The sequence below is a fragment of the Macaca nemestrina genome, chromosome 12 (genome assembly GCF_043159975.1).
Source record: "Macaca nemestrina isolate mMacNem1 chromosome 12, mMacNem.hap1, whole genome shotgun sequence".
Taxonomy (NCBI): domain Eukaryota; kingdom Metazoa; phylum Chordata; class Mammalia; order Primates; family Cercopithecidae; genus Macaca; species Macaca nemestrina.
Window position 1 is genome coordinate 3,799,426 of NC_092136.1, and position 22,570 is coordinate 3,821,995.

At 51.4% G+C, this 22,570-nt stretch overlaps 2 protein-coding genes across 8 annotated transcripts in view; one reads left to right on the forward strand and one right to left on the reverse strand.

The window, feature by feature from the left end:
* The window catches only part of LOC105469739 (SH3 and multiple ankyrin repeat domains 2), a 666,868-nt gene that overhangs the window by 258,558 nt on the left and 385,740 nt on the right, over positions 1-22,570 (forward strand). The gene's annotated exons all lie outside the window — the stretch shown is intronic.
* LOC139357632 (putative uncharacterized protein SHANK2-AS3) lies at positions 4,830-13,885 on the reverse strand. Its single transcript, XM_071075871.1, is given in 6 exon segments — positions 4,830-4,951; positions 5,178-5,211; positions 5,213-5,404; positions 7,265-7,316; positions 8,307-8,369; positions 13,740-13,885. Coding segments are annotated over 6 exon segments (609 nt in total).

Consider the following 22,570-nt stretch of genomic DNA (forward strand, 5'->3'; position numbering starts at 1 on the left):
CAGAGCCCTTTCCTGGACGGGACTTAGAACTGGCCACGGCAGCTCCTGGACTGTGCTCCCTGTGTAGGTGGGACCCTGGGCTGCCCCTGTGGGGTGTGGGACTGACTGTGTCAGATGTGGACATGCCCCAGCTCAGTCCACAGGCTGTGAGCCTGGACTCTGGAACCCACCTTCTTGGCTTGTGTCTTGACTCTGCCCTTCACAGGCTGTGTGACTTCAGACAAGTTACTTAACCTCTCTGTGCTACAGTTGCCTCCTCTGTATCACAGGGATAAATAATAGTCAATAGCCTCATGCCCAGGTAGTAGCAGTGGTGGTAGAGGGACCCTTGACTGTTGTCATTGTTTATTATAGTGTTATTTCCATTTTACACATGGAGAAACCGAGGCCTGGGAGTTTATCCAGCTTGGCCGGGCTTATCATAGCAGGCACAGGTTACGAACCTGGAGTTGTCCAAGAGCAGATCACACCGCCCCATGTCCATGGACAGGTGTCCGCATGCCGACCCCATCAGCCTCTGTGTCTACGCGACCCACCTTACTCACCTGCACCCTGTGCGCCAAGCTGTTGAAAGTGAGAACGAGGGAGGCTTCCTCAAGAAAAGAAACTCTTCATTAGGCTTCCTATTTGTGTCTTCAGTTATGCTGTCAAATGCTAAGGAGTTTAGACACTTACTGCCAGCGCCGGACCCTTGGTGACGGCGTACACTATTTGCATAATCAGCACGGGTGGACCCGCTGGTAATTCCACCCGACTGTTTGCCCAGAATTGACACTGATCAGTTTAGAGGGAGGCACAGTCAGTGATGGAATTAAGTGGTAGCAAACACACTGTCAGTACATGAAATCCAGACAGAGGCAAACAGCCCGGAGATGGATGGACGGGAAGCGGGGGCCGGCCGGTGCAGGAGCAGTGGAGGCGGTGGACCTGGGACCTGTGTGCTGAACGCTGAAATGCTTCCTTGGAAATTTCACAGAGAGTCGTAGGCAATAAAGGTCAGCAGTGGAATATTGTCACAGAATAATGACTCTGTGCCGCTGGGTAAATGTTAAAGCTTTTATTGGGGTGAGACGTGGATGTCTGGCTGGCTCTGAATTCAGTGGGTAATGAATACAAATCTATAGCATCCATTCTCAAGAGGGAACGTGGCTGAGCTGACCCCACATTCACGAGCCAGTGGCCTGGACAGGCTTTGCTGGCTGGGGCAGCGTGTTCGGGAAGGCAGCCCTGGCTCGGGCAGCTCTGGCCTGTCCTGCTCCAGCCCTCAGCCCTCATGCCCATACCGTACTTCCCGGCAGTGCACACAGCTATTTGCTGTCAACAACAGTTCTTGCCTCTCGTCCTCCATTGGTGGAGTCCTGGGGCCTCTGGACCTGCTCTTGGCCCTACCGCCCATGTAAAGCCAAGATGTGTGTGCTCTCCTCATTGGTCCTCCCCCATGTTCAGGATTTACTGAGGACTCGGACAAGAGAGTCCTTCCACCAGCACCCTCCACCCACCCCTACCCGGATAGGAGACAGCTGACCTCAGGATGGCACCTTCGTATTCTAGAACTTGAGAGAGTCGGAATGGGGATCCCCTACCCCAAGGGACCTCTCTCTCTCTCTCTATTTTTTTAATACACCTAATTGGATTCAAATCCCTCTGGGCTACGAGGTCCTGTTTCCCTTCTGTGCTGTCCAGGGTGGTGTCCACGACGCATCATTCGTTTGGCGCCTGGCTTCATGGAATGTCAGCTCCAGGCCTTGTCTGCTGGGGTGAGAGCCACAGTGAGGGAGTGAAGGAAGAGGCTGCTGCGGTTGTTGATCTGTCCTCCTCCGTTACCTAGAGGTGTTCTCAAGACCAGCGAGGGCTGTCATGGAGCTCCTGCTGTGTCCATGTGCAGTCAGAGAGTGGCTGTTTCTAGGTTACCCCTTAAGAAATGTCTCCTTGGGGAAATGGGGAGTTGAAAATTTGCCAGGTAGACACAGAAAATCTCCAGCAAAAGCAGACCTTTAGAAATCACAAAAATCTCCTATTTGTTGACTTGTGTGTCTCCAGGCCCTTTATGAACTGATAAGAAAAGTCATTCCTACTGAGACAGGACTTTAGATTCTATCCTTACTCCTTGTAAATTGCTCTCCTCGGATCCCAGGTGCAAGTGCCGTGAACCCTTGGTGCTAGAATTACTGACGTCTGCAGCAAATTGCAATTTTGACTTTCTGGAACATCAACATAAAAGAACACTTGGACTCCTTCTTTGTAGCCAAATGTTAGGTCTGGGATGTTTCTTGGTCTTATCTGTTCCCTTCTTGTTTCAGCAGCATCTCGTTCTCAGAATCCTAATTAGCCAGGTGTGGCTCTTTTGACCATTGCTCTAAAAAATGAGTCTCAGTTCCTGACTTCCCTTCTCTGTGACTAGATCCCTCCCAAATGGTTCCCCCCATTTGGTACCATGGGTCGTGATGGGCTGCTGTTCCTCTGAGCTGCACTCTGTGCCTCTGCCTTCTGATGACAGGGGAGCCACTCAGGAGCACTGTCTGGAGCGGAGCCTGAGTCTCACAGGAGGGTGTAGACTGCAGCAGACCGCTCCCTGGTGGCCTGGGGGTTAGAGTCTAATCCAGAAAGTGGAGACTACCCTGGGCCTTTCCGACAGAGGTATCTGTGCAGGGAATTAATGACCAAGATACTGGACAGGCCATGGACCCTGGAGAACAGCCAGGCAGCCCCCTGCCACTAAGAAACTGCAGAAAGCACTGAGGAGAAGAGGGCCCAGGGGAGCAGTGCCCGAGGCTGGGATTGCCAGGGAGGGGCCACGACCCAAGAAAGCCAGGTATTTGAAGTTGAGGAAGGGCAGCACTGTGGGCATCTTCCTCGATGCTGGATGCTTAGGTAGAGCAGTACCTGGCACATAGCAGGTGCTTGGTTTCTGCAGGGTGAATGAAGGAATTAGTGAGTGAGTGAATGAATGAATGAATGAATGAATGAGTGAATGAATGAATCCATCTATCTGAGGCTCATTTTGAGAGAAAGGATCTGATTCGATGCTGGAAGAAGAACACGCTTCTTGTCTGGCTACATCAGAAGGTGGCACCAGGCAGCATCTTCTGGCTCCTTGCTAGCAGGCTCATGGGTGATTTTGGAGATGGATGCTTGTGGCCCCGCCCTCTGCTGCTGAGCCTGCCCGGCCACCCCACCCCGCCCTGAGGCACACCTCCATCTAATGGGCTGTTGGGGAATGAGGCACGCGCAGCTGCATCTCAGCCTGGCCATTCCGTCACTTGACTTCTGTACTTTCTCAGATGCCCGCCCCCACCGCGTGCCCTTACTCACGGTGAATTCAGCCTCCTGGGCCCATTGTATTCTTCTCCTTGTCCCTTCAGAGTAGTATTTCCACGCTCCCGTGCTCTAGATTCTTTGTGAGGCTAAATTTAGACGTCGCCTAGTTCTGCAGCATCTTTGCTTCTTTTCTCTATAATGGTTTGTCCAGTGAGAGAAGTCTGCCAGCCAGACCCTAAAAGTTGAGTCTTTTCCTTAGAGCCTGCGGTTGGGTGCATGTCTGACTGTAATCCTCTCACGGGCATTGCAAGGACCCCTTGAACCCCACTCCATGGGATCTCCAAGGAGGAGTGTCTTAGCCCACTCAGGCCACTGCAACAAAGTACCATGAGCTAGATGACTCATAAACGATACATATTTATTTCTCACCATTCTGGAGGCTAGAAGTCTGAAACCAGTGTACCAGAGAACTCTCGAGGGCCCCCCCTTTTTTTTTTTAAGACACTCTCACTCTGTTTTCCAGTCAAACTCCTGGGCTCAAGCAGTCCTCCCACCTCAGCCTCCCGAGTAGCTGGGACTACAGGTGTGCAGCACCATACCGAGCTAAGTTTTGTATTTTCTGTATAGACGGGGTCTTGCCATGTTGCCCAGGCTGGTCTCAAACTTGTGGCCTCAAGGGATCCTCCCACCTCCGCCTCCCAAAGCGCTGGGATTACAGGTTCACACCATCACACCCAGGTCCTGGGGGTCGCTTTAATAAAGAGACTAATCCTGTTTATGAAGGTTCTACCCTTATAACTTGATTACCTCTCAAAGACCCCACCTCATAAAACCATCACATTGGGGGTTAGGATTTCAACATATGAGTTTGAGGGTTTGACACAAACATTTGGTTCATTACGAGAACAGAGGCCTTCCCCCAATACGGCTGCTTTTACCTGGAGAATCCTCCAAGTCACAAGGTGACCTTGCACAGGGCACTTCTCGTCTTTGAGCCTCCGTTTCCTCTCTGACAGTGAGGGACCTGGGCTGACATTGGCTGGAACCACCATGACTTAATGGGGAAGTCCTAGAGCCCCTGGGACTCATTTCAGCTCAGTAAGCACTCTCAGGGTCACCCGTCCGAAGCTGGATTTTTCCTAAACTCCCTTTGCTTTTCTCTCCATTCTTTTGCTCTGGATACTCCCATCTCCCTCAATTTTTCTTTCCTTTTTCCCTTCTCACTACCCACCTCCAATTTCAAAATGTGCAAATAGCAGAGCATCCCAGTGGAGTTGCCACGGCAACGGATGCTGGTTTTCCCTTTCCAAATGATGGGCCCCTCGGAAGCCTCTCTCCCCTTTGCCTCCTCGGTGACCAGAGCTCGAGGAAGAAAGGGTGTGTGGGCGCCCCAAACTGGATGGTCCCTTCCTTGCGCTTGCAAAGTGCCCAGGTCGTAGAGACCGAGGGGCCAGGACAGGGGAGGCCATGGCGCCAGTTCTAGTTTGCTGGGGCTGCCGTAACAAAGTATCAAAAACCGGGTGGTTTTATCAGAAGCGTTCTCTCACAGTTGTGGAGGCGGACGCCTGTGATCAGTGTGTCCCAGGGCTGGTTTCTCCTGAGGCCTCTCCTCCTGGCTTGCAGGTGGCCGTCGTCATCCCCACTCGGTTTCTTCCTGTCTGTCCAGGTTTCCTCTTCTTACAACACACCTCTCCTGTTTGGATGAGGGCCTGCCTGAGTGACTCCACTTTAAAGACTCCCTGTAGCTGTAAAGATCCCATCTCCAAATAAAGAGGCCGAAACGGGGTGCTGGTGCCTCTTCCCCGTGCCCTCAGCCTAGGATGCCAGAGAGAGGGGACCAGATGTTGTCTGAAAGGAGGCACCAGGCCCAGCAAAGCTCTGTTTGCACCAGCTGAGTTATTTTAGACTCTAAATTGTACCTTCGTTGGGATCCAGAGTTAAAATGAGGATTTGCCATGGGAGCAGGTGGGTGAGTCCTAGAGATAAGGAAAACCCCCCAAGGAATCCGTGTCTTCCACCGCACAGCCGTGGCCAGGAGTTCACAGGCATCCCAGGGCACCAAGCAGAGGACACTTGAGGCTCGTCCAGACAGGGCCAGCACTGGATGAGCCGGGATGAGGTCAGGCTGTGTTCGGGGAGCTGGGACCTGGGCACGGGGCAGGTGTGCCATCAGCTCAGGATCTGGTGCTTAGATGAAGCCGAAACAGAGACGGCCACTTCATGGGCAGAGGTGTCACCTCATGGAGCCCATCCCAGTGGGCCACTCAACCTAGGCCAACCCCTCCTGACCAGGGACCTCTCTCACCTGCTGTGTGGCCTACAAATTATTTTTGAGATTTGTCCCTGGAATGTGATGGTGTTCATGGTTTCTCTAGACCGACCCAGGTGTAAAAACCCCTCGATCCCTGACGTCTAAGGTGGATGCTACCCCTGGTCCATAAGTCCTGTGGAGTGGCCTCTGCCCTGCCCACCAGCTCACACCTTTTAGCCCGTGTCCCTGAGTCCCTGAGGTAAGGTGGCTTGGCTCCTGCTGAGACCGAGAGCCCCGAGAGGCACTTCAGCAGAGTCAGCCCCACACCCATGTCTCCTCCTCCTAAATTCTTATCTTCAGTTTACTAGACTCTAGACTATGTCCCGCTGCCCAGTTGACTACTCCCGTGGGGGAATCTCAAAGGGTCGTCTAATGCAATGTGTCCACAACGAAGCTCCTCACCCCCACCCCAAGCACATAGATTTCCCTCTTTGTTCATGATCCACCCAAGCCGGGTGGCTAAGCATCATCCACAGTTTGTTACCCCATGTCCAGTCCATCAGCCAGTCCAGTCCTGTCCATCAGCCAGTCCAGTCCGGGCTCCAAATTCCAACTGACATATTGCACTTCTTTCCATTCCCACTGTCTCTACTCAAGTCCATTCCAGAGACTACACAGACCAGTGTAGTAGCTTCCCAGCCAGGCTCCATGTTCTACTCCTACAACCCAGTCTCCACCCAGGAGCTGGAAGAGGGATTTTCCAACAAAGACCATAAATCAGATTGTGGCACACACCCTCCCCCTCGAGACACTTCATCACAGCAGGTTTAGTATCAACACCAGATTCCCCCTGGCCTGGGAGGCCCAGTGTGATAGGATCCTTCCCAGGTCTTCACTTTTTTTTTGCCCCTGCCCTCTGCTCTCTGCATTTTGGCTGCACCTGTGTCCCTCTGCTCCTAGACCACCCTATCCAAATTGGGCTCTGCTCCTCTTCTAACTGGTCACAGCTCTGCTTTGGTCTTTTGGTTCTCCTCCCAGTTGGATCATTCATTTATTCCTGTGCTTATTTATTGTCTAGCTCTAAACTCCCTGAGGTCTGGTCTATTCCCTGCCTTTCTCTTTTGGCCTGGGGGTCGGCATCTGCTGGGATCGTCTCAACTCACAAACCCTGCAGCCTGCAGAGGCAACTGTAGGTTGCTGTATTTGCGCCTGCCTGGAGAAGTCAAAGAAACAAACCCGAGGCCCTGAGCTACAGAGTTAACTGGCTTGTAGAGAAGGCCAACTCAGTGCAATTAACTCTGGCACGGACGTTTGCATGGTTTAAAAAAAATAGCCTAAAAAGCCTGCTTTCCTCCAAATAAGACTTTTGATGGAAATTTTGATGGAAATCATGTTTTGATGCAAGTTCAGTTGCAGGTAGGGCTAGGGATTTTTTGTCAGAACACACAATAATTCTGCCTCTTATTTTAGAGCTTGTATTTCAATGCTGTATGGTGTAGGAAAACATAAATTTTCATCTTAATACACCTTTTGAGGCGTCAGAGCCATTACAGACCTTGTTTTATAGTGTTTTAAAAGCATTAGTCCTTCACGACCCATTTTTAAGAGGACAGACTGGAGGAGCAAAACCATTAGTAGGTTTGGGACTCATTTATTTTCACATGGAAACAGAGGCATAATAGCAGGTCTTGCTGTTAAACATGACCTTACAACTGCAGGGTTAAAACCCACAGGGAAGCGGCAGGATTTACTAACCTGGGCCTGATTAAAATGCCTGGTGGTAGCTGCCAGCTTGGACTGACGGTACCTGCAGAGGGGGCAGGCCGGCATGCTTCCCTCCCACAAGGGGGTCCAGAGAGGCCAGCACTGCCCTCCATGTGCCCAGCAGGTGGAGGGACGTCCTTTCCCTGGGTCCTGGGAAGAAAGTGTCCCCTGAGATGCACGTGGCTCCTGCGGAAAGAGTTTGGAATGAAGGAGCTTTATGGTGCGATTCACATACACATTTTCTTTTATTTCTTTTTTGCTTGTTTGTTTAAATAGAGATGGGATTTTGCCATGTTGCCCAGGTTGGTCTCGAACACCTGATCCTGGGCCCAAGTGATCCTCCCACCTCAGTCTGCCAAAGTGCAGGGACTACAGGCTTGAGCCATCGCACCAGGCCCCTTGCGTATCTTTCTAAAACTATAAATGCATGCTCGCATTTCATTTTATATTTTTTATGACACTGAGAGGTCAAAGGATGAGTAATCATCCATTTTCTTCAAGCGAGAGAGTAGGGGAGAAATGGTTAACTATTTGTCCTGGTTCATTCACCCAACTGGTAGAAAAGCAAGACTGAGTCCCCGTCCCTGGGCACCTTGCATTCTCCCACTCCACACATCAGGATTGAAGATGGACAGATGAAATACACACTCTGTTGGTCTAATTCTTATTCCCTTCTTCCTTCCTGTATTCCACAGACCATTTCTACCTTCAAAATGTTCTTGCGTGGGGTTACGTAAAGAGACCTGTCACCATGGGTGGTGGGAGAGGTCTGAAGGGCAGGTGTGCATGAGAATAACATGGCCTGAGGGGAGAAGGGGCCTGTGAGGGGACATTCAGGCTGATGAGAGTCTGGGGGTGCCAAGTACAGAGCTGAGAAAATCCCCCATACCCAAGTAACTCATAGCCATGGGGGCTTTGGGGCAGGTAGAGAATGTTTGACCAGGTGTGATAGGGTATGAAGGTGAAGGGATCAGGTGGGCTGTGTTCGCCTTGGTCTGGAGCCAAGAGGCTTCTGAGAGAAAGGGGCTCCTACCACGTGAAGGGAGCAAGGGGCAGGGTCGGATGCTGGGGGAGGTTGGAGGTGGGGATGTTTGCTCTGCGGGGAGGGAGATAGGCAGTGTTCTTTGCGGAACACAGGAGGATGACTGCTGAGCCTGGGCGCTGTGGGATTGTTGCCAAGGCTGAATTTGGAAGAGGCATTGGCATCCCATTGATCAGTCCCAGCTGTGAGCTGGACCCTGGGACATGGTTTCTGACTGTCCCTGGAGGTGTGGTGCTCCAGAGTTCGCTCATCTATCCTTGTGTTTAGCTCTGATAGTGAAAGAGGGCTTAGTGCATCTTTTCAGCTATAGTGCACACCAGCCTCGAGGGTAGAACCAATCTGTGGGTAACAAGCTTCCTGACTTGTTTTCTCACTTCATGGGGGTCAAACCATGTTCAAGGGCAGGGACTTGACCCTGTTTTGTCACTTGCTGGTTCTGTGTCTTAAGTTTCTCAACTTCTCTGAAGAGGTTTCCCTGACTCTGTTGTGGAGGTGATGACGTCTGTCATCTACGCATGATGCCATTCATCTACTTTTCTGACTATCCATCCGTCCACCTATCTACCTGTCATCCATTCATCCACCCACTCACCCATCCTTCTACCCATCTTTCCATCTATCCATTCGCCTGCCTACCCACTTCATCCATTTGTCCATCCATTCGTCCATCCACCCACACACTTACCCATCTGTCGGTCCATCTGTCGGTCCATCTGTCCACCCACCCATCTACCCATCTTTCCATCCACCTACTGCCTGCCTACCACTTCTCCATTCATCCGTCTGTTCATCCATTCATCAGTCTGTCCATCTATCCCTTCACCCACCTACGCATCCATCTATCCATCTATATATCAATTTATTCATTCATCCATCTACTTATCTATTCATCTGTTCATCCACTTGCCTACTTACCCTCATCCACCCATCCATCCAGACATCTGTTCGTCTCTCTATTATCTATACATTCATTCTGTCCATCTAATTCATCCACCCACATATCCGTTTATCTACTCACCCACCCACCATTCTGTGTATCCACTCACCTCTCCATTCCTCCACCCACCCATCCAGAGCAGTGCTGTATTAAACATTTTATGACTCTAGGCTCAAAACCAGTGCTCCAGTACAGAAAGGACAGCGTGAGACTGAGGGCAAGGTGTGCTGCCCAGTAGTAAAAACCAAGTACTCAGGAATGCCTGTGGGAGGGACGAGTGTGTACAGATGTGTGGACAGCACATTCCTGAAAACAGCTTTGGCCAAGACCCTGCCATGAGAAAGAACTTCCTTGGGATCTCCCAGATGCCGGGGGTAGCCAGATGGAGGTATGAGTGGGAGGTGCATAGTCCAGGAGAAGAGATAGTAAAGTTAGGCTGAAGATAGGAGCCAGGTCCCTTGAGCCTCATATTCGAAATCAGGGGTCTGGGTTCTGTTCTAAATGTGGATAACCTTTAAGGAGTTTTAGCAAAGAAGTTTCCATGATTTATATTGTTAAGAAGAATCCTTTGGCTGTTATGTGGATAGCTGTCTTTAGCAAGGAAGGAAGCCGGGCTCACATTGGGAGGCTGCTGCCATGTCCATGGGAGACTGAGCCATGGGCATGAGACTGGTGAGCCATGGTCAGGTTGAAATCTGCCTTGCTGCTAGGTGTTGGGTGTGCAGGTCATGCCTGGGTTTCCAGTCTGGCCCACTGAGTGGATGGCAGAGACTCCAGGAGGCCGTGGGCTTTTGCATGGCACACTGCCATGCCTGCAGCTTCAGACATGGGTATCACGTGCCCCCTGCCTGCCTGGAAAGGCCATGACTAAGAGAAGAGCAGCCTGGCCGCACAGTGCAATATGAATTTAGTGGCAGTTGCTGCTGTTATTTTATATGAACATGGCAGTGAATTTTGATGACTCCGTTTAAAATGGATCACGGACAGGGGACGGGAAGCAGATGCTTTGGGTGGTTTCACAGCAGCACTCGGCTCTTTCTGGACAGAGCACGGGCTGGATACAACCCTCACCCTAAATTTAGCTCCTGGCACATTTGGGCTGGGATGAAAGCTGAGAAGCACAGGTCATGGGTGTGCTATGATTTGAATAATTCCCTCTCCAACTGGTGTCTTGCAACTTGCCACAGGCCGGGAGAATCCATCAGGCTACAGTACAAGGATTCCAAGGTGGGGTAGGGGGAGGCTGCAGTGAAGCACCCACACACTAGGTCAGATGTGGCCCCCATCCTGGGTCTCAGCCTCCTGAGAGGATGTGTGTGAGCCATGGAACGTGGTGTGTGACTCATGCAACTGCCCCATCGCTGTGATCTGCTGTTACCCCCATTTTTGGCCTTTGGGGTCATGGTGTCTTCGTGATGTCATGTGCTAAGGCTGCTGTCAGTTCCTACTGGGGAGTTTCAAGTCTTGTGGGCTTAGATCTCCCCTTGTGCTCCGTGATGCCCCTAATAGCAAGAGGTGGGCCATCCTGTCGACTAAAGTGCTGAGGATGATGGGGTGGGCAGCAGAACCCATATGTCAACTGCTTGTGCTCTCTTGGGCACTGACCAAGGGCTTGGCCCTCTCAAGTCCTGAGAAAGACACCAGGGTCTTTATCAGGAAATGAGGCCACTTGAAGAAAAGGAAATAGGATATCCAAGACCCAGCAGTCATTTATTGGGCACATGACTGAGCCCTGTGCTAGGGAAGGCCAGAGTCAGCCTAGGAGGGGCTCAGCCTCCAGGTTGCTTGTGGCTGAGTTGAGAACGCTTTGCTTAGGAGCAGGCATTTGAAAAGAGGGTCACCATCCATTGAATATTTACAGGGTGCTAAGTCCTGTGCATTATCCAATCTGATTCCTAAAATAACCCTGTGTGGGTGCTACTTGCATTATTCCCAGTTTGTAGGTTGGGAGCTGAGGCCTGCTTACTTGTCCAGTGTCAGTCATCCTATGGCCCGACTGGGCTCTCAGGCTCCAGCCCTTGGAGTCTACTGAAGTATATGCAAAGCATGGAAACCAGGTATTGAGACTGCCTCCTGGCTGCTGGGGCCATCGTCAGGGAAATGTTTGCTTTATTCCTGTTGCAGGAACATTTGCATGCAGTGGCAGGCAGTTGCAGAGAGCATAAGTTAGCAGGGAGAACTGTAAGTCCAAAACAGGTATCACCAACCCTGTCAGACTAAGGATAGAGATGAGGTAGACAGAAGTTAAGGGCGGGCCAGGGGTGTCCATTTGGTATGTATCCAGAGTTTCAAATGATGCTTGGGGCTGGGAAGAGCAGGGAGAACCACACTGGGCAGAGTCCTGGGCACAGATAAGCAGATATTGCTGTGTTTGAATTCCAGCTCTGCCACCTGCTTATTGTGTGGGACTCTGTTTAAGATCCTTGAAATTCTCTGATTCAGTGAAGCAGGAATTAGATGCCTACCTTATAGGGCTGTTGGTGTTTTTAATGAAATAATGCATCAAGTATGGTTTAAACTCACACCACCTAGAGGCAAAGAAATGTAATAGATGGGCAAAACAGTCCAAGAGGGGAAGGTTGCCTTTATATATACAACTAATATATCTATCCAACCTCCCATCCACCTACCACCCAACCTCCCATCCACCCACCTATTTCTTCACCCATTCATCCATCTAAATATCCGTTCATTAATTTATCTCTCCATCCATCCGTCTACCCATTCATCCATTTATTCATCTATTCATTCATCCAATCATTTATCCATCTATCTGTCCATCCATCCATCTATCCGCCCACCTAACCACCCATCTGCCCATCCAATCACCCATCCATTCATCTATGCGTTCACTTGCACACTTACTCACCCATCCATCCTCTATCCATTTATTCATCCATTCACTCATCCATCTATCTACCTATTCATTCATCCATCCGTCCCATCACCTATCCATTCATCATCCATCCATCCATCCATCTGCCCTTCCAATCACCCATCCATTCATCTGTGCGTTCACTTGCACACTTATTCACTTACCCATCCATCCATCCATTTATTCATTCACTCATCCATCTATGTACCCATTCATTCATCCATCCATCCCATCACCTATCCATTCATCATCCATCCATCCATCCATCCACCCATTGAACCACCCATTCACCCACCCACTCATCTATCCATTTACCCACCCACCCATTCACTCACCTATTCATTTATCCATCCATCCACCTATTAATTTATTCTCCCATCTTTCCATCCATCCATCCATCCATCCATCCATCCATCCATCCACTCATCTATTCATTTATCCATTTCTTCATTCAGCCATCTATCCTTCCATCTGTCTATCCATGCACTCACCCATCTCTGTATCCATTCATTCATCCATCTGTCCATTCACCAATCTTTCCGCTCATTCACTTATCTATTTATCCATTCATTTATCCACCCACCCACACACCCACCCATTCATCCGTTCATCCAACCATCCATGCAGTTACCCATCCTGCCATCGATTTACCTGCTTCCTTTCTTCCCATCTTTCTTTTTTCTTTCCTTCCTCTCTTCTGTTCATCTCACATTTTTTGTGAGCTAACCACATGCCAGGCCCTGTGCCATGGAAGGGAGCTTCTCTGCCCTCAGGGTCTGCCAGTTTATCATCACCTCTTGTGAAGTTGGAGACTAGGATTTGAATGCAGGAATTCCCATTCCTTCACTTTTGTTCTAGCCATGGGAGCTGTTGAAGATTTTTAAAGCAGATGCCCTGGTCAGAGCTATAACTTTGGGGTTCAAGAATCAGGAAGGGGAAGCTGGCTAAATGGGGACCTGCTTGGAGGTTGTTGGAAGAGCTGAGAGGATCAGATCTGAGCAAAGGGTTGGGGGAGCAGAGAGGAGGGATCTGACACCTGTGACTGAGATGGGCCAGACTGATGGGCAATTTGCCCAGAACCCAACATTCTAGATATGGGAATCTTCCAGAAACCTGGCTTACTCCTCACCTGCTAGAATGTCTGTCCTATAGGGCTTACCTTGCTAATTTCTTCTGAGCTTGTTCATCACGCAACCAAATTGGGTGAGGGAGGAGAATGATCAGGGAAGCCGTTTTAATTATCCCTCATCATGAAGTCAGTGAGGGGCAGCCGAGCCTGCTGTGCAAACAGCCAGAGCCACTGGGCCATATGCTGGCATCTGGCCAAATAGCTGTCCTTTCTTATTAACAGGTCACTGAGAGCATCCAGATTTCCAGGACTACGGGCCAGGCCCAGACCTCCTAGATTGATGGACAGTCATGAACATCTGGGGGTGGGTTTCTGATAGTTGTGAGTGAACCGTGATCTGGATTTCTGCAAAAACAAAAAGAGCACAGCTGCTGCTGTCCACTCCGTGTACGCACCACAGGTGTAGTAGGGAGACTAGTCCCTGCTCTGTGGTGGCCAGAGGGCTTGTCCAGGACCCCAAAGGCCATGGGGCAGTGCACTCACACCCCAGCAGCTTTGCCCCCTGTGGTGCCTGCTTCCAGCTGTGGGTGTTTCTCCCTGGGCTCCCCATTGAGAACGGAGAGGGACATTTCATTGGCCTTCATGTGCTTGTCAACATTGGCAGGACCTTTCATTGTGTGGGCCTGCATCCGTCTTCCATTTGGGCTGCTTCTGCATCTCCTTCCCCAGAAGGCCCTTCCTTACCTGTGCCAGGATGGAGAGAACATGATTCACCCTCTGGACCTTGGTCCCTCTCCCTTGATCCAGCCATGCATGCAGTCACTTGGATTTCGAACTACAAGGCTGAATGCAGGCCACTGGGGGTGGAATCTGAGGCACCTGCTCACTTCACTTTCCTGTTGCTCAAGCTCTTGACTTTGTTGGTTGGGCTGAGTGCTAGTAACAACACTGGTCATGGTTACAAGGCACTGGGTTTCTTGGGCCATGAGCCAGCAGCCTTCTCTCTCCTGGACTCATCAGATTTGATCTCAGCATTTTTAGCATTGGTAACTTTCCTACCCATGACAGTCAACAAGGACCTTTGAGATCTTAAATAGTTTTTTCTTAATCAAAAATATACTATTATTTATTTGCCTCTGAATAGAGAGGTAATATGTGGTCTTCATAGAAATTACACAAAAGCAAGGGGTAAATGTGTGTACATATGAAAATCGTCCAAACCTTCTTCTCTTCTCCTCCACTCTCCAAGTGAATCATTGTTAACACTGCAGGGTCTTTCTTCTGGGTCAAATAGTGTCGCCTCAATTTGTTGTCCAACTTGAACCTCAGAATGTGACCTTATTTAGAAATAAGGTCTTTGTGGGTTTAATTGGTTTGGTTAACATGAGGTCGTGCTGGATTAGTATGACCAATGGCTGATGTCTTTGTAAGAAGGAGGAGGGGGCATTCAGACACAGGAACCCACAGAGGCACACCAAGAGCGGAAGGCCACGTGCAGACAGAGGCAGAGAATGGAGTAGAAGAGGCAGGAAGGGTCCTCTACTAGAGGCCCTGGAGGGAGGAAGCCCTGCCACCACCCTGATTTTGGACTCTTGGCCTCTAAGATTGTGAGATAATGAATTTCTGTCGTCTGAAGTCACCCAGTATGCATTAAGCGGTCACGGCAGCTCCAGGAACGCGGGACGCATCCTGCATTTTCACTCTGTCTCTCTCCCGTTACTGAGAGTGGAGGCAGATGCCCAGGAAGCATCCTACACATCACACGCTCCGGGCTGGTGGAGCTGTCGGGAGGAGACATTTGCCTTTGCCCTGCCTGCCGAGAGGCATCACCCCTGGCCATAAAGAGATCGAGAGAGACACTTAAGGCTGCACCCAGAACTGAGCACCAGTCCACTTCAAACCTCTCTCGGTCACTGGGTAACAATGGCCAAGGCACTCAGCCTCACCGCAGCCTCAGGGTCTCGTCTGTCCCCACGGCTGCTGTGACTCACACCCTCTCCCGCACTTGGGCTCTCCCAGGAAGCTGTGCTCTGAGCTCCAGGGCCCGTGGGAGGCGCCGGGATGCCTGGTCCAGGTCCACCTGGCTGGAGTTTCCAGTGTCTGCTCCCTAGAAAGAGTCTGGCTCTGTTTCCAGAGCTCATGGAGTGTTGCTCATGTTTCATTTCCCCCAACTTCACTCTCCCCACAGGCTCTAAGGAGCCCAGGAGGACCCCGCCAAGGATTGCTGTCTCCCGTAAACCCAATGCCAGGCAATGAAGGTGTCTCAGCAAGGGGCACCCGAGATGGCCTGTTGAGTGGGCCTGAGGGCTCTGCTTTCCCAGGGCAGGGCTGGCTGTGGGGCTCTGCAGAACTTCCCATGTGGCCCATTGGTTTAGGGAACATTGGCTTCCTCTGGCTGACAGTGATGTGGAGACTCAAGGCCTTGTCAAGGCAACCCCTCCCCTGGCCTCCCCCTTGGGCTCCTTCCTTACAGCACAGCCATCCTGGTAGTGGATTGATTGATTGATTGAGAGGGAGTCTTGCTTTGTTGCCCAGGCTGGAGTGCAATGGCATGATCTCGGCTCACCACAACCTCCGCCTCCCGGGTTCAAGCAATTCTCCTGCCTCAACTTCCCGAGTAGCTGGAACTATAGGCACACACCCTCATGCTTGGCTAATTTTTGTATTTTTAGAAGAGACGGGATTTCACTCTGTTGGCCAGGCTGGTCTCGAACTCCTGACCTCGTGATCCACCCACCTTGGCCTCCCAAAGTGCTGGGATTACAGGCGTGAGCCACTGCGCCCAGCCGATTGTGGATCTTGAGGAACGCACAGTCCCCCGAAAACTTGGGGGCCTTTGTGGAGTGCAGACTGTGGCACTGTCCTGATGGAAATGGACAGCTACCCCGTTCTTCCTGCCCTTCCCCTTCAACCCTCCTGCCCCAGCCTCTGCATCCCACAAACACCCTTTGCAGGCCCCGTGGAGCCCCCACATGGCCTTCTGAGGAAACTTCTTTCTGAAGCGCTTCTCTGGGATGGCCTTGAAGTTGACTGGGGTTTACATTCGTTGCTCTCCCAATATTCTTTTTTTAAAGCTTCTAAACGGGAGCCAGTTTTCTTTGTGGTCTGTGCAATCTGGCACTGTGCAAACACTTTGGAAACAGCAGGACAAGGGGCTATAAGCTCTAACAGGTGGGCTGCGTGTCATGTCTGAGTCCAAGGTCTCTCTCACCTCTGTAGACCCTGCCCACGCCCCTCCCCGGTGGCCAGGGGACCCCTGCAGCAGTCCTGCTTCCCTGGGCACAGAGTGGCCCAGAAGATCTTGGTTTTAAAAGAGACTGTGTTTTATTTTCATGGCTTTCAGGAGTAGGTGGGAATGTGAACAGACTGCCTGGCAGAGTTTCGTGGGGTGGTGATTCTTATTAATTGATCACATTCTATCACAGTCGTTTATGAGTCGGCCTCACTTCACCAGCCTGGGGGCCGGGAGGCTATGACTTTTGCATCCACTCAGGATGATTAGTGAGAGTTTGAACCTCCCTGCATGGTCCAACTGGACCCTGAGCTCTGTGTCCTTAATAACGATGCTACTGCTCTCTCGAGTATTTCTAAATTGGCATTGCTAGCCTCTAATAGTCATGGTGAGTCATGGCTGTGAGTAACTAAAAATCCTAAGTTTTTAAAAAAGTTTGTCTTTTCCATAAAAGTCCAGCTAGGTGGTCCAGAACTGAAGCAGGGTTCTGTGGTATCTGAGACACATGTTCTTCTGACTTACTGCTCCATCATATGTGGACTCCATGCTCAACTGCTCTCGTAGTCCACGGTGGCTATGTTAGCTCCACCCATTATATCATCATTCCAATCAGAAGAAAGGAGAAAGGAGCAGGAGAAAGGCATTATTCCCTTTTCCTATAAGGACGCTTTCCTTAAGTGGACCTATTTCTTTTATTTATGTCCCAGTGGTCAGGATCTTACCACACAGCTCCCTTCTTAAGTGGACAGCCATGCTCTTAAACCGTCTTCTTTGTGGACCAGCCAGGTGACCAGATGAAGGGCCAGGTTACATTTCAGAGGAAAACAGGAGAACAGAAAGTGGGGGACAATTAGGAGCCCCAGCTACAGCAGCCCTTTCTTGTGCCTTTGCTGGGGAGATCTTTTCTGAAGGAAAGTCTGTTCTCGTTCTGCAAGGCTGTGTATTCGGATCTGAGAGTTAAGGGTTCAGTGAAGTGGAAAGTCCAGAGAGTAGGGGAGAGATCCTGGAGAGGATTCAGGAATTCTCACCAGGGTCTGACAGTCCCTACAGGGCTGGGTCCCAGCCTTCCTCTGAGAGCCACAGCCATGTTCACGGGTCACTTTTGGGATGCGGATGCTCCAAATTTATGTTAGCTCGCTCTACCCCTGCAGCAAGCGTGAAGAGTCCTGTGATCCCATTTTAAAAATGGAAAATGTGTGGCTTAGAGGGCGAAGGGGTTGTCAGGGCTGCAGAGCCCAGCAGCACAATTGTCAGGCCTCTCGGGCACTTGTTTCAGCTGGTCGGGACTCAGGGACCCCTGCCCAAAGCTGAGATCAGGAGCTGCCTTGTGAGGTCACCTTCCCAACTTCTCCCCATTCGCCAACAGTCTGATGGGATCCAGAACTGACCAGAAGGTCCGGGTGCCTCAGAGTCATAAGTTACTCTCCCCAGGAGCCCACAGGAACTGCAGGCACAGTGACCTGAGGCCCAAGCACCCACTACACTTGGATCTTGGAGTCTGGAAGAGAGCTCAGCTGGGGCATGCATGTTGAGAACATGTGGCTCTTGGCAGAGGGCAGGCTGAGGAGCTGTCCTTGATGTGGTTTCCACACACTGTCCCAGAGAGTTCCTCACAAGTGCTTTGGGGACTGTCTGGTGGGCAGGAGGGAGAACTGGTAAACCACACCACCCTGGCCCCCAGTGAGTATGGGCATATCATTTGGGTCAAGTAAGCCAGTTGCTTGAATAATGCATCAAAAACCACTGCTTCTCTGGCCTTGGGGACAGGAGGTATAGCACCTGGGGTGGAAGCTTAGAGACAGACATCTCTAGGTTCAAGTTTCAGGTGCAGCTGTGTGACCTTGGACATGTTGCTTGACTTCTCTGATCCCATCTGGTCATCTGAGTACTGACCACTGACACTGTTGTGAAGATTAAAGGAGAACCGTAAGAGGTTGTGACACAGGCTACAGCATGGAGAGACCTTGAGGACACTGTGCTGAGTGAAAGAAACTGGTCACTAAAGGATAAATCCTGTATCTGTCTACTTTTATGAGGTCCCTAGAGTCGTCAGATTCATAGAGACAGAGGGTAGGATGATGAGGGCCAGGGGCTAGGGGAGGCGGAATGGGGCGTGCGTGTTTCATGGGGACAGCATTTTCAGTTTGCTAAGATGAAAAAGTTCTAGAGACAGATGGTGGTCATGGTCACCTAACACTGTGAATGTACTTGATGTCACTGACGTGTGCACTTAAAAATGATGAACATGGTAAATTTTATATGTATTTTGCCATGAGTAAAACCATTTTTTTAAAAAAAGAGATAATGTAGGGAAATCATGGACCCCAGACCACCGTTCGGGAGACTTGATAAATGGCAGCTGTTAAAGCTGTTAACAGATTTGACCCGACAGTGCTGTCTGCATATTTTCTGCTGTGGTTTCATTCTTTTGACATAAATGCCCTCATAAGAAAATTCAAAGAGAGGAAGGAGCACGGCTACTGCATGCTGACATGTGTATTAGGGTGTTATGTTCTCACACAGTGAGCCCTTGTGTTTTCATTTGACAAAGGGTAGGCACTTGTCCAGGGTTATGCTCTAGTACAGTTGGCGCCGGGATCCACCCTAAGCCCAGGCACCCATTTCCTACACTGACCTGCCACAGCCCGCTGGCCTCTAGTGCAGAAAAGGATTTCCAGGTTCCATGTCCTTATTTAGCCCCATTTGTGCACCCATAGACAGAATTCACGCAGATGTGATCTAGGGAGAGTAGATTGTGGATCTGTGTCTTTTTCTCTACCTCACCTTTTTAGACCAGCCATTGGCATGCATGCATATATATACATATTAATATATTGAGATGGGGTCTCACTGTGTTGCCCAGGCTGGTCTCAGATCCCTGGGTTCAAACAATACTGCCTTAGCCTCGAGTAGCTGGGATTTCAGGTGTGCATCCTCACGCCCTGCATATGGACATATTTATCTTGTTGGTAAATGTGCCTTGCGTCCTGGTGGGGGAGTGTGGGCCCCTATGTCTGAACATTTCAGAGTGTGAGGTCCAGGCCGTTTCTACCATTCATGTTTTCAGTGGCCCTGCAGCCGGCATCCCTGGGCACCACTCACATCCTTCTCTGACTCATTCACGCAGCGTCATGCCTCAGAGCAAGGTCCCCCTTCACCCACTCGGAGGCCCAGCTGTCTGTATGGTGCTCAGTTGCTCTCCCAGAATCATGCACTGGTTGACATTCCTGGTGGTCCTGAAACAAGCTGGCATCGGGCTTGCTCGCTCGGGGAGAGGACTGGCTCTCCCATTCTGTAATTAAGATCACAGCCAGAGTGCACGGTTGAGGGTGGCGTGCAGCACTAGACATGGTGCATCCCTGCCCAAGCTTCTCAGACCCTGAGCTGCACACTTGACATTTACCTTTCAAGGTAAAGGTGCTGGATTCTAGTGAGTGCCACGGCTGCTCTGCAAAGCACAGGTCTGCGGTCAAATTGCATTGGGAGCACTGCCTGCTTTACTTCCTTCCTGGACCCTCAGAATGTACTTAAGAGCATTTAAGGTCCTGATAAGGCCTGCAATGCACCTTAGGGCATTTAAGGTCCTGGTAAGGCCTGCAATTAAAAAAAGCCCCTTAGCTTGTTTGACCTGGCATTTCCCAAACATGACTTTAGAACCTGTTCTGCACAGTCGGCTTCAAGGGTCTCCAGGGTCCCGCGGAGCTCACTTTGGGAAGTGGCAGGAAGAACAGGGAGCAGGTGGGCTGATCGCCCCCACCAGGCCCTGACATGGCCCATCTTTCAAACCCCCACCCCACAATTCCTGGCGGCTCACGGGCAGATTCTTTTAGCCCATGCTGTAAGGCACATTTTGATAAAATAGGAACTCGTTGCTGGTATTTAAAATCAGGAGATTTCACATAAAAATCCAGAGTTCTGGCTTCTTTTTTAGGCAGCAGTGATAAGATTGCTGTCGCTAAGCCTCCGTGGAGAGACGGCTGTCCTGAGAGGGCCTTTCGTCTTCTGTTTCATTGGCTGTGAAATGAAGCCCAACAGACCTCAGACTCCTTTTGGGAACTGGGAATAGGTGTGGGGCCGCCCTCTCTACCGCAGGCGTTGCCATGCCTTCTAGCAAGATGAAGCCGCACCCCAGCTGGCTGGTCCCCTCCAGCCACGGTCACCTCAGCAGGCCTGAGCACCCCAAGGCTCCTGTAGCCGTGAAGCCTGGGAGGAGGCGGTCTCCTGGCGGGCCTCCGCTGGGGACCGTCTCCAATCCCTGCCCCCCTCTTTGGTCTAGGCCTTGCTGGGCAGGCCCTGGGCTGCCAGATGATGAGGGCTGGGTAGGTGGGGGCACCCTGGGCAGAGCCAGGCTGGTTCCTGTCTGTGGGGATGTGGGAGAGTTTACATGGCAGCCTCTGCTTATGAACTCGGAGCATGAGTGGAGTGAATTGAGAGGGGAGCGTGGGAAATTCAGGAGCAGAGATGAGACCCTGGATGGAGTCGCTGCTGAGCACAGAGAGATGCTGGGGCCGGTTTTCAGTGTTGGTCCCCCGTTCCAGAGCAATTTTAAATTAATTTAAAATGCTGAGGGGGGTAGGGGGGCAGCACCCTCCCTGGCAGGGGATCTGGCAGCCAGGCACATTTCCCCCTATTTTTAACACTGACAGCAGATCCTGGGATTGACGGCTTTGCCTCCTGGCATCACTTTCTTGCTGAAAATCTCGGAGAGGAGGCCCTGCTGCTGCCAACCCCATCACCACCCTGTGAGACAAGGCTGCATTTGGGGGACCCCGTCTCATTAGAACCTCAACAGAATGGCAGCAGTAGGAGGCGTGGACCTCGTCAAGTGCAGAGTGGGCAGGAGGGACGGCCTCCCACGGGGTGCCCTGATGTGGTGGGACTGCACAGCTGAGGCCCCGATTGTAGACCTGTGTCTCCGTCTCCCTAGCGCACTCCCAGGACCCTGCACTGGGTGGGGGTCGCAGCACAGTGGAGGGCCCTGGCAAGACTGATGATGGGCTGCGGTGGGGGTCCCCTCCTCCCGATGGGTGCCTGCACCTCTCCTCTGTAAAGTGATGCCATCTTGCTCAGGGAGGGGAATGCCCAGGCCCCAGCTGCAGTCCTGCTTATCCTCAGATCAGAGAGCAGCAGCCAGCCCCCATGGCAGCAGGCTGTTTTATGAGCACAGAGAAACTCTTAAATAGCACCACGGGCCTTGAGCCATGCTCTGGACCTGGCAGGCACCGAAGGCTCTCCAGTGGATGACCTCATTCATGCTCACAGCACCCAGTGGTCCTGTTCTAGCGCCCATTTTTCAGAGAAGGGTGGGAGGGAGAGTGTGGCTGTTTACATAGGAACACAGACCTCGGAGCACTGGCTCCTTCCCAGCCGTGTGGCCAGGAGCAGGTGACTGGACTGTCTGTGTCATGGGGATGATGGCGCTGCCTCCTGTGCTGAGATGAGGTGGCCGCTAGGTACCTGGGATCCGTGGAGTGCTGAAAGCAGGGCCTGGGACACGAGCAGTTGACCTGTGCTTCCCAGCGTCATCCTTGTCATTGATTGACAGATGACGCCGAGCGCAGCAGCTCATGTCTGTAATCCCAGTGCCTTGGGAGGCCGAGGTGGGAGGATCGCTTGAGGCCAGCCTGGGCAACATAGCAAGGCCCCATCTCTACAAAAAATGAAAAAGTAAAAATTAGCCGGGCATGGTGGCACCTGCCTGTAATCGCAGCTACTTGGGAGGCTGAGGCAGGAGGATCACTTGAGCCTGGGAGGTTGAGGCTGTAGTGAGCTGAGATCGCACCACTGCACATCAGCCTAGGCGACAGAGTGAGACTCTGTTTCTGATAATAATAATAACAATAATTTACAGATAAATAACCTGAGGCATCGAAGGCTCAGGTGTCCTCCAAGGAACCCCTAAGAAGGGGGTGCCTCCGTTTTCTGCCGCGGTAGGAAGACCCCCCACCGCACTGTCTTTAGCTGACTTTGCCTGGGGGTGCCTTCCACCTGGAAGCACATTCTAGACTCTCCAGTTCGCGTTTCCTGCCCTTCCACTTTCCCAGGAACCCAGTGCAGGTCTCTCTGGGCTCGGCACCAGCCTCTGGAAACCTTGCCGGCTGCCCTTGGCCACCTGTTCCTCCGGTGTCGGGGCACGGGGAAG